General features: G+C 46.4%; 1 protein-coding gene across 1 annotated transcript; it reads right to left on the bottom strand.

The window, feature by feature from the left end:
- Positions 1-4,707: 4,707 nt before the first annotated feature.
- CHRAC1 (chromatin accessibility complex subunit 1) lies at positions 4,708-8,993 on the bottom strand. Its single transcript, XM_033126154.1, has 3 exons — positions 8,796-8,993; positions 7,219-7,345; positions 4,708-6,592 (listed from the first exon to the last, which is right to left on the bottom strand). The coding sequence occupies exons 1-3, from the start codon at positions 8,940-8,942 to the stop codon at positions 6,471-6,473; spliced, it is 396 nt and encodes a 131-aa protein (XP_032982045.1). The 5' UTR covers positions 8,943-8,993; the 3' UTR covers positions 4,708-6,470.
- Between the last annotated feature and the right edge of the window lie 2,460 nt (positions 8,994-11,453).

Below are 11,453 nucleotides of genomic sequence, written 5' to 3'. Positions count from 1 at the left end.
TGCTATTCAGTCTTCCCATCCTCATTTGGAATGCTTTCGGTCGTGTCCTCTGTTTTGTGATGTCGGGCACCTCTGGCTTTGCGTGAGTGTCAGCTCGGGCTGCGCACGCAGGACTCCAGGTCGGACAAATCAGAAACACAGTGTGTAGGTCTGACTTCTCAAGCCAGGTTTTGAGCACTTTTCTTGGCTGATGGCCTAGTTAAAAACCAGCCTTCCCTGTCAAGGGATGGTTTTATTGGTTTGACGTGGGGGAAAGTAATGCAACGTTACTTCTTTGACAAATGTGGCAAAACGCTTCTTGGTGGCTCGTCTTGGCTCTCTAATCACCCCAAACCCTCCACGCTGAGTGACAATGGCTTTTCCCTCAGCAGAGGCACGGCTGCAGAGGAAACAATACTTTCGCAGTTTTGGTTCCTCTTCAAAGCCAAATACACACCTGACTAAAAGCCCAAAAGTCCATAGTTTAGCACTAAATTGGAATTTGAGTCCCGAGTTTGATAGTGGATTTTAATGTAGTTGTTGAAGAGATGAGCTCATGTTTTATAACTGTAGAGGCAAGTGAGTTTTTACTTTTTAAAAAGTTTTAAGAGAATAATTGTAAGTTTCTGTGCAGCAAAGTGGCTAATTACTCATTAAATACAAGAATGTAGGGTCTATATCCAGCTTTTTCTTACCTCTGGTACACTGCAGATTACTTACCTAATATGTATTGAGGGGTTTGAACCCTGAGTTTTATCAACTTTTCTAGTTTTATTTTATTTTTATAAAATAATTGAAAAAGAACCAAAAATGAATTCAAAAGTTCCACAGGTAGATCTTGCCCCTTCTTAAGTTTCCCCCACAGTAAAACATTTTAGAAGACATTTTGAATCAAAATGTGTAACGACCATTTGAAGTTTACGATTTTCTAAGAAGCTGAGCAGCTACCAGGGCCTCATTTCAGGTGGTAGGTACCCTTACGTACTGTCTGCCTGTGCGGGGGGGTCTATGTGACACTGTCTCGTGCTTGCAATATAGAAACTGTGCAGTGCTTTCTTGTATTGACAAGTTCCTGTATAAACGAGTATTTATATCCATTGGCCTCTCTGTGTAACGTTTCATTTGCTACATGAATTGTAAAGTTAATTATAAAATTATAGTACCTGCTAAATACAATTCTGAGGCTTCATGTCCTTGTGTTTAGTTTACTGCCATTCTGTGTGTTTTCAGGATGTCCAATGCTTGCATGATGCTAGGTGGTAATGCCACTTTAAATTAAGCCTTAATTAGATGTTAAATTTGTAAGTTTCAGAGTATGCAAAAATATTCGGCAGAGTGAGTGTAAACTGTTCAGATCAAGATGCTATATCATAATTCAACAAGTCTTTTCTCCATAGTTACAAAGGGAAACTTTTCAGTGATACAGATCTCTCTCTCTCTCTCTCTCTCTCTCTCTCTCTCTCTCGCTCTCTCTCTCTCTCTCGCTCTTTCTCGCTGTCGCTCTCTCGCTCTCTCGCTCTCTCTCTGGTCTAGCTTGGCTGTCGCCATCACTTGATGAAAATGGACCTTTGTGCATTTCTGTGGCCGTCAGTCAAAAAGACCTGTTCCGAAAGTATTGAGACTTTTTCAGGGTTATTTTTAAATGTTTGGATTTTTTTCCCTCCAGTCTGAGATGGATTTATGGCTGATGGAGAGTATGATTTGGGCATAAGTCTTATTTGCAAACCCGCTCATGTTCTAAGCTTTCTTCAGGTAGTGCCACCTGCCATTGCTTCTGCATACGATTCAATGGATTTTTGTTTTTGTAAAAGCATCTTAAATTTAGACATAAAATGGAGGGGACCCAGCTTTCTTTACAATGTGGATCTACCTCAGTTAAACAGTTGGGTGCTATTTACTAAGTCTGTCAAATTAAATTGGAAAAAGTAACCAAACAGTGAGATACAACTCCACGTGAAGCTTGAAGTCATAATTTCCGTTTATTTAATAATATTTTTATTTATTTTGTGCCTTTTGTGTTGAATCCTAATGCATTGGGGAAAAAAAAAGACCAGTATGAAATTAAACATTTTCTATTGCAGGTGGTGAGAAAAGCTCAATTTGCCATGGAATTTGATAGATTCCCCCCAGCCAATCACTAATATACATTGGAATCCCAACTGCCCTCTTATGAGAAGATATATGTATATCTCCAAGAGAAAATGTTGTCATTTTACAAACAAATTCCAAACTCTTCTATGCATATATTTATAGCTCTCACTTCATTTTCTGTGCCAATGAAGGGGCGGCCAAAAACATCTCATGTGTACTCTTATCATTGCTTTTTTTCGCCATTTGGGCCCCCTCTTCCTCTGGCCTATAAGTTTATTTCATAAGCAGCAGATGGACTGTCGTCAGTGTCGTCTCTCCTGACCTGGTAGAGGTGATACTGGCCGTGGACAGAGAAAGGGGTGCTCACAGGCCACCTGGAGAGGGGAAGGCCTGCGTTCAGCCGCAGCTCCCAGGTTTCCATAAGTTAGGAAAGCTTTCTGGCAGGTGAGAAAATAAGAGATTGATGCTTTTATATTTGGCAGTTTACAATTCTAGACTTTTCCTACTATGGCGATCTTTTTTAACTTAATTCTTTGGAGGTAACGCAATATTTTGGAGTCTTAAGAATTTGATTTTGTACCAATAAGAAATAAAAATTAGGGATCTTTCCTGTAGTATATAGTTTTACTATTTTAAAGAGATCTCTGAATTTTACGAGAGAACCAACATTCCTTAATGGCAAAACTTTGAAAGTTGATTTGGGAGGCTTTGCAGGATCTCAAAAAAAAAAAAAGGGGGGGATGATTCTAGTTAAATGTCTTTAATTTTTAAACTCCCATCAGGTTGATCCTTAAGCTATATTTTGTAAAGAGTAAATCACCCTTTAGTATGCTGCATATAAAGATCCGCGTTGTTGCACTTTCTCAATAATAATAAATGCCCTACGATTGGCTCACCAGTAAGCATTTGGTTTTTTACCTAACAAGAGTACTTTAGGGCAGGTGATTCAATTTATATAGGTACCTCAAGAAAAAACCTGAATATGCTGCATTTTGTTTCTTTAGCTTGTATATGTAGCATTTTGTTTTGCTCTTATTATTTCGTTTAGATATATGCTTTTTGGACCCCAATAGACTGTTGAAAGAAATTTAAAAATTATCCTTGTAGGGATACAGTATCCTTTTAAAAAAACAATAAAAACAAACAAACAAAAAAACACTTCGGTTTCTTGTTCAAGAGGTTGCCCGCCAGTAGAATAATACTTTACCCAAATATACCTGAGAAAAAGGATACCATGTCTATCAGCAGACAATAATGTTCCCAATCCTTTCTGTTCATGCTGCTTTCTTGATTCTTTTCTCCATGTCAAGAGGTTGGGTAACTTATTTCTAAGGTCAAACTTTAACATGGTGGCATCTTAATGTTTTCAACACAGACCTCACACAGTTGCCCCTGAGTAAGTAGCATGACCCTAAAGGTGTTGCTGGCATCAGGCAGTTGCATCAGTTTGGTCTCTGAAGAGCCAGTCTTCACGTCTCTATTCCCAGCACTCGCCCTGAACTGAACAGATGGGGAGTGGTCTTGATTGACAAAAGATAAACTGGTGAAGAAAGCTAAAGGCTGAGACTGAGCAGCTATTGTCGTGTTTAAGCTTAGCTGGGTCCTTTCGAGTTTGTTTTACAGCTTACTAGATTAAGTAGTTTGCACTATTTTTGCAATAAATTCATGGAAAACCTAACAGTTATTTGTTTTGTTTCTTACTGTGTGTATATAAACTAATACTAAAAGTTTGGCATAGTGTTTTTTTCACGTCCTTACATAACCCCTTTAACATGCACAGAATGCTGTAAATCTGATAAAATATGATGTGAATGATATTTTATAAAGTTATTTTGTATGGTGTCAACTTTGTTTTGCCTCATAGTATGTCAGCAAAAAGTAAAATAAAATTCCCTGTATTTACAGCTGCCTCTCCCAGAGGTCTTCAATTCCTTACATATTTATTCCTTCTGCACAGGTCCAGATCCCCGGCTCCCAAGGTGGGTGCGTACCTTCAGTGAGAGAAGTCTAGGGGCTTCTATGAGCATTGGACCTATTCCTTGAACAGTGTACTCAGCAGAGCTAGGCACTCATTATCCCTGAGAATCGGGTTGGGGATGAAAACCATAGGAATGAACAGGACAGCAGGAGAACAGAGCTGGGCCGTAGGATGAGTTGGGCACTCCTGCTTCAGCAGTCATGAGAAAGCATGAAGTAAAAACAGCAATCAACTAAGCCCCAGGCAAGTGCGAAGCCCTGAGCGCCATGCTGTGTGGGCATCAGCTGACCACGTCCAAGGATCCCGGCCTGGTGGGTCGGTCACTTAACCCCCTCTGCCCTGGCTGTGCGTACACATACAGCTCTGAAAAGCTCTGAAAGCCCTGGTGGCCTCACGGAGCCGTTGCCTTCTGTCTGTACTAAAAAGAGTATGTGGTGCTGGGAAAGGAAAGGAGGGTTGGATTAAGAAAACCGAAAAATGGCTGACGATCCCTAGGATGTATGTTGTTGCTAAAGCAGGCCAAGGATTCGTTCTCTGTACATAAATGTTTATAGGGCTTTATTTATAATCATCAAAACTGGAAACCACCCAAACTGGGACTTCTCCATCTGGGAACTTCATAAACAAATGGTGTGTCCATGCAAGGGAATCCTGCTCAGCAATAAAAAGGAATCGGCCCCTGGCAACCTGCAACACGATAATACGCAAATGCGTTACGCTAAATATAAAAAGCCATCCGCAAAGGTTACATCCTGTGTGATTCCATTGATAGGACACTGGAGACAGGTCAGCCCACCATGCTCTGTGGGCCGAAGCCAGCCTACTTACTGTTTTTGTGTGGCCTATAGACCAAGAACGGTTTTTACATTCTAAAATGGTTGAAAATAACCAAACGAACACTTCAAGATCCATGGGAACTATACAAAACTCACGTTTCAGTGTCCAGAAATGGTTTCATTGAAATGCAGCCACGCCCGTTCCTTTAGATGTTCTCTCTGGCTGTTTTGGTCCAGCGGCAGGTTCAGTAGTTGTGACAGAGATTACATAGCCCACAGCACTTCAACTATTTTCTATATTGTCCTTTGCAGAGTGCAGACTGGATACAGGGGCAGACAACAGCTCAGTGGTTGCCAAGGTAAAGGGTGGGAATGACTTTGACCATGAGGAGATTGCGGGCAGTGATAAAACTATTGATAAATGATACAATGATAAAACTATGGATAAATGAAACAATGATAAAACTATTTTATCTTCACTGTGGTGGTTACATGACTCTGCATTTGTCAAAACTCAGAACTGTACACCCAAAGTAGATTTTAAAATTTTATTTTAAAACATATTTTAAAAACGAGAGCCAGAAAACATCAGTGGTTACCTGGGAACGGGAAGGGACTAACTCCAAGGGGTCCCGGGAACCCTTGGGGTCATGGAACTAATCTGTGTACCGACTGCTTACAAACCAACCGATTAAATGTGAAGGACTATTTTACTAGATGTAAATACTTTTTTTTAGAGAGAGATTAAAAAGACAAGAGCCAAAAATCTATCCTATGTGAAAAAATACAGGCCTCATGGTTTTCCCCTATGCATAGTAAAAGCAATTACTCTGGGTATGAAGAAAGGAACAGTAAAATGAGATAGATCTTCAATATACGAAATGTTCTAAAATGCTTTTTAAGAAAACATGCTTATGCAGAGATAATATTTCTTTTTGTATTTATAATTTGACTTGAAATTTTTCTCTAGGAATAAAAGTACTAAAGATGCTTATTTTTAAATTTCACAAGTCTCAGGTAATAATCAAGGCATTAGAAAAACAGAGGGTTCTAAAAATAGTTCCATAAAGCATCTTACTGTAAAAATATGTACAGCTTTTTAATAAAGGTTTGTCTTTACAGTTTAAAAAATGCAGTCTTCAGACAGAGATTCAAATTTTCTTGAAATGTAAAAATTCAAATGTAACATCCTACATATGACAACGTAACAAAAGGTTAACAAACGGTAACAAACTACATATTTAGCTAAAACTGGATCTAGTTGTTTCGAAGAACTCCTTTCAAAATATACATGTAAGAATTTACATAACTGATATTTAGCAGCTCAAAATCTATCTGTAAATTAGAAAGTTAAGCAAAACTGTCCTTGCCTCTATAGCTTATAGCTGCAGATAGACTGGCAGTGCCTGATGTGCAGACAGCTCTTTCTTGGTGCCCTCCAACCAGAGTGAGGTCTACCAAGGAGAGGCTGCTGTCTGCTTGCTTTGCTTCTGGCTATTTCTGGTCTGTCTCAGCCAGGAAAAAATCCAGTGTACTTGAAGTCTCTGGAAAGTGAGGAGCCTAAAGTCGGTGCGTCCTTCAGAGCACTGGTGCTGAGCCGGGAGGGTCTTCTCCAGGCTGACTTTTAAAGCACCTTTTTTTTTGGTTTAGGATTCTGCTTCGTCGTCATCACTTTCATCACTGTCGTCATTCTCCTCCTCCTCGTCTTCCCTCTTCTCCTTAAGCATTTTCAGATATTTACTAGCTAATATCTTCTTTGGTAATATATCTTAAAAACATAAAGCTAACATTAGCAACTCGTTATGGTAGACCATGAGTACAGCAACACACATTTCAAAATGTCCTACTTCCTGCTTTGATCTCTAGAAGAGGTTCCAAAACAATAGAAACTTCAGACTACTCTTCTGAGTAGTCTTCTGGCTATCGCAAATGACCTGTTTGCATGCCACTGACTACAAATCACGTGCTTCTCTGTGCTGGTAACACCCGTGAGCCACCCTGCCCAACCTACCCGGGACAGGCCACTGGCCCCATGGGTAGGCTTAAGCTCTTTCGAGCTATGGCCCACTCAGCTTGTTCCACCACTACTATTAGTTTCTGTTTCTGGGGCCAAGTCGACCAGCCCAGTTTTCCCTCCAGGGGCAAGGAGTCTGAGGGGGTGGGCCTGCCAGGCTCACCCAGCCAGCCAAATATCCTGTGCAGACTTCATTATTGTTCTAGGTGAGCCACATGCAAACATACTCAAACAGACAAAACTAAAAATGTCTTCTTGTGCCAGGTCATGGTCAACTTTGGCACCTAGAGAAAGCAGCAAAATGTTTACTTCAGTGAAGACGGGGTGGGCTGCAAATTAGTAAGCGTGTTTTCACCCAGAATGTTTCAAAGACTAAGTACCTGCAAGAAACTGAAAAGTCTCCGATTCTTCTGCAGTATTTGATAAATCATTGTAAGTAAGTGCTTTCTTTTCTTTTCCACTGCCATGTCTGTAGGAGTAGGTGGCTAGATATTGAACAAAGAGTTCCTAAAACAAAATGCAATGGTAAAATGAAAGGTGTGCTTTGAAAACATCGTAGGACTTAATTTTGTTAGTTACATTAAGTTTTGATGATTGCAGATAATCTTAGTTTCTCCAATTACAGGAACTCCCTGGGGAAAGGAGAAATAGGTCAGAAAGAAACCAGGGCCCTAGCAAAGCTAATGGGGAAGCCGGCATTTCCCTAAAGTTTATTTTAGATTTTTAACTTATGAAAATTATTTAAGTGATTAAACAATGAATCATAAATGTTTAGTAACCAATCTGTACAGTAAAAAAAAAGGAACCCGAGACCATTCAAAAATTTTGCTTGGCTCAGAAATACTTCTTGTCTAAGATGGTTCGCCTACAACCGGAATAGTCAACACTCGGGAGCTGGAAACAGACGTTTCCCATTTTGCTCCAACACCTTCCCTAAAGCAACAACTTGAACTGAGCTTCTCTCTTTCTCCATGTTTTTACTTTAACTCCATCTAGTTTGGCTCGTAGGGGATTAAAGAAGTGCCCGCATAGATCTCTTAGTTCCATAATACAGAATGAAATCGTACCAGAAAACTCAAATACCCCAACTGAACGGGCAATTATCTTCCTGGACTCGAAGGAAGCATGGCTCTGGCATAACGCCTGCAAGAAATCGGAGACGGCCCACTGCGCTGAGCGCCGGTCCAGCCTATCGCAGGGACACTGTGCTCGAATTAGGAGGCGCCCAGAACTACAAGGTAAGGACGCGCTCCGCCGTGACGCTGTGCGGCGGGGACACCGCCGAGCTAGGCCGGCAGGGCCCTGGCGGCCACGGTCCGGGCCAAACCAAGCATCTGCGCTGCACCCGGGACGGGCTGGCACGACGCGCTGGCACGACGCGCTGGCACACGGCGGCCCCCGGCATTGCTTTAATTCTGGCTCGGGATGCCCCACCCAGGACATCGGTGCGGGGGGCTGAACGGACGGCTCCTCCTGGGGAAGCCCTCGAGCTTCGCGTGGACGGCGCCAAGGCCGTGTCCCTGGACCGTTTGAGGACTGGGAGCCCCGAAACCACGAAACAGGCCGGAAGCGAGGAAAGGAGCAGGCTGTGGGGCCCACAGCACGGTCACGCGGGCGGACGAGATACGAAACACACCCCCGCCACTCCGAGCCGTTGCCCCGGTCACCACGCGCGAGGAAAGGCGGGAGCGGCGCGCAGTGGGCGGGGCGAAGGGAGCGCGAGGGAGGACGGGAGCGGCGCGCGGAAGGCGGGGCCAAATGAAAGCGGGCGCGCGGGGGTGGGGCGCGCGCGGCGTGGAAAGGAAGTGAGGCGGCTCGCGAAAGGGCGCGCACGCGCGAGCCCGCGAAGGGGAGCCGGCGGCGCGCGGGCCGAAAGGCAGTGGGCAGCGCGACGGCTCCCGGCGGCCCCCCTCCCCGAGCCCTGCTCCTCACTCCTCCCGCGTAGCACCCGCCTCACCGTGGCCTTAGCGGTGAGCACCAGTGCTTCCTGGTTGATGCTGGACACCTCGGGGGAGCTCTTCATGATGACCCGGATGCGGGACAGGGGCAGTGACACGAGGCGCTGCTCCCCACACTTGTCTCTGCCCACGACCACGTCCGCCATCTTTCCGCCCCTCCCCCGCGGCGGCAGCCGGGACCCGCAGTGAGGTGGCCGCCGACACCGTCGGTGCGGGAGCGGCGTACCGCTGCCCCGTGGGAGTTGTAGTGCCGGGGAGGCGCGGCTGAGGGGCCTGGCCGCCGCCCTTCCGGGGGCGGACTACAAGCCCCGTGATGCCCCGCGGCCCCGAGGCTGCGCGGAAGGGGCCCGCCGCGCCGGGAGCCGGAGGAAGCGCGGGTCGGGCGGGGCGGGGCGGGGCGGAGGGGTGGGCCGCACTGTCCCTGCGGCGGTAGCAGAAGGAACCCGAGGGAGGGCGGGTGTTGCCGAGAGGAGAACGGGTAGGAGTTCCTCCAGGAGGCGAGGCAAGTTTCCCTCGGTTCTTGCCCCGCAGTAAGTGTGTGTTCGGTGTCTTCCGTCTTCTGGGACTGGGAGTGCACCTGGGAGCAAAGCGGAAGGCTTTGCTGAAGCCCGAGGGAAAACACAATAAACAGGCAAGCAAATGCGCGACACAGTGATACCGGGAAGGAAAATAAAGCGGTGTAAGGAGATCCCGAGAAACGGGGGTGACTGGTGTAACCGGGGGGGTGGGCAGGGAAGAGAGGGAACCGCCCTCGTGTGACAGAGCGTTTCCTGGGAGAAGAAACAGCACGTGCGAAGGCTCCGAGGCAGGAGCCTTTCGGGGAAGCTCAGAGTGACCGAGGGATGGAGGTGGTGCGTTGGTATTCCAGGAAAAAGGGGGGCAGTGGGGAGATCAGAGGCACGACGAGATCCGCCCTGACGTTTCAAACTGTTTAAAACCTGCCAGCCGCCTCCGAGGTGCCCTGGCACGGCAGCTCCCACGGGGCTGCCCTTAGTGGCTAGATCAGGGGGGTGGTAAGGACAGGGAGGTCTGCGGTTCGAAGCAAAGAGACCGTGTAGGTGATGGCAAGCGATAAATAGGGTGCTACTGTGGCCAAGGTGAAATGAGCCCGGAAAAAACGGTAGGAGGTACCCAGGGGCCAGGGCCTGGTGCTCTATGGGATTCTTTCCACATAGGTTGAGAGGACCTAGGAAGAGTGAGTTGGACTCACTTAAGTTTTGCACGGATTACTCAAGCTGCCGTGTGTGATAGACAAGGTGGGGCAAGAATGCTTGCAGGCGAGACCACAGAAGGCTTCCTGGGGCTGAGCGTGGTGGGGGGGTTGGACCAGAGAGGAGGTGGTGGGAAGTAGGATTCGGGGTCTAGTTTGGAGAGAGAGCCAGCAGGACTCTGTCTGTGTGGACTGGAGTAAGTGGACGGTGGTGCCAGTTACTGAGATGGGAAACACTGCTGGAGGAGCACACTTGGCAGAGGTTTGGTTTGGAGCAAGTTAAATTTCAATTGCCTCGCAAACACTAGTGGCAGTGTTGAGTGAACGGGTGGCTATTCAGCCTGGAGTTCAGGCTGGGGCAGTGAATTTAGAAGCCACCACTGTCTGGGTGCTACTTAAAAGCTGGGCCTGGATGAACGTATCTGGGAAAAGAGTGTTGACAGAGCAGAAAGATCGAAGGACCACATCCTGGGCTACTCCAGCATTTTGAGATGGAGAAAAGGACAATCCAGCAAAGGAGACTGGGAAGAAGTGGCCACTGAGTAAGAGGTGATTGGGTATCCATAAAGCCAAGTGAAGAAAGTTTTTCTGAAAGGAGAGACTCATCAACTGGATCACAACTGCCAAGAGGTCAAGTAGGAGGGCTGTCCTACCCCTCACTAGCAGAGTGGCCCCAGGCAAAGCGGATGCTGTCTCTGAAGACTGTTTCCTCATTTGCAAAGATGGGGTAGTCACACCTGTTGTTAATGGAGTTGTGAAAAGGCCTAACCTCCAACATCACAGTTCCCGCCCTGGCCCTGTCAGGCATGTTCCACCCGCACGGCCTCCCCCACAGGTCAGTGCTGTGTGAGGAGACGGGAAGCAAAAAGCTCTTCGTAACTGGAGCGCACTCTGCAAAAGCCTAAATTACTATGTGAAGTTCCAGTGTTCCTGCTGCAAGCACTTGTCACCCCAAATCAACTTTGATTTCAAAGTTGTTGTGGAAAGAGTCTGGAAAATTCAAAGCATATCCTGTTTAACCTTTAAGCTTTCAGCCCTGTCTATCACTTAGGTAATGACAACAGAATACAAAAGGTGTACCTGGACAGCCTGTTTCTACAAGTTGGTGGGTTCTGAAAATGACCGCTCTCTGGTCTCCCTGAGGAGGAGCCTAAGGCCAGATACCCCAGGTGCCCCAAATTACTGACATTTGTGGTGTTAGAAATGTCTTCAGGCCGGCCCGGTGGCTCAGGTGGTAGGAGCACCGTGCTCCTAACACTGAGGTCGCTGGTTCGATTCCCACATGGGCCAGTGAGCTGCACCCTCTACAGCTAAGATTGTGAACAGCAGCTCTACCTGGAGCTGGGCTGCTGTGTGCTGCCATGAGTGGCCGGTGGCCAGTGAGACTAGCTGGCAGCCAGCCTGAGTGGCCGGCAGCTGCTGTGAGCGGCTGACTGATGACTGGCAA

This window comes from Rhinolophus ferrumequinum, chromosome 14 (genome assembly GCF_004115265.2).
Source record: "Rhinolophus ferrumequinum isolate MPI-CBG mRhiFer1 chromosome 14, mRhiFer1_v1.p, whole genome shotgun sequence".
Taxonomy (NCBI): Eukaryota; Metazoa; Chordata; class Mammalia; order Chiroptera; family Rhinolophidae; genus Rhinolophus; species Rhinolophus ferrumequinum.
Note: the sequence above shows the minus strand (reverse complement) of the source record. Positions and strands in the feature narration are given on the sequence as shown.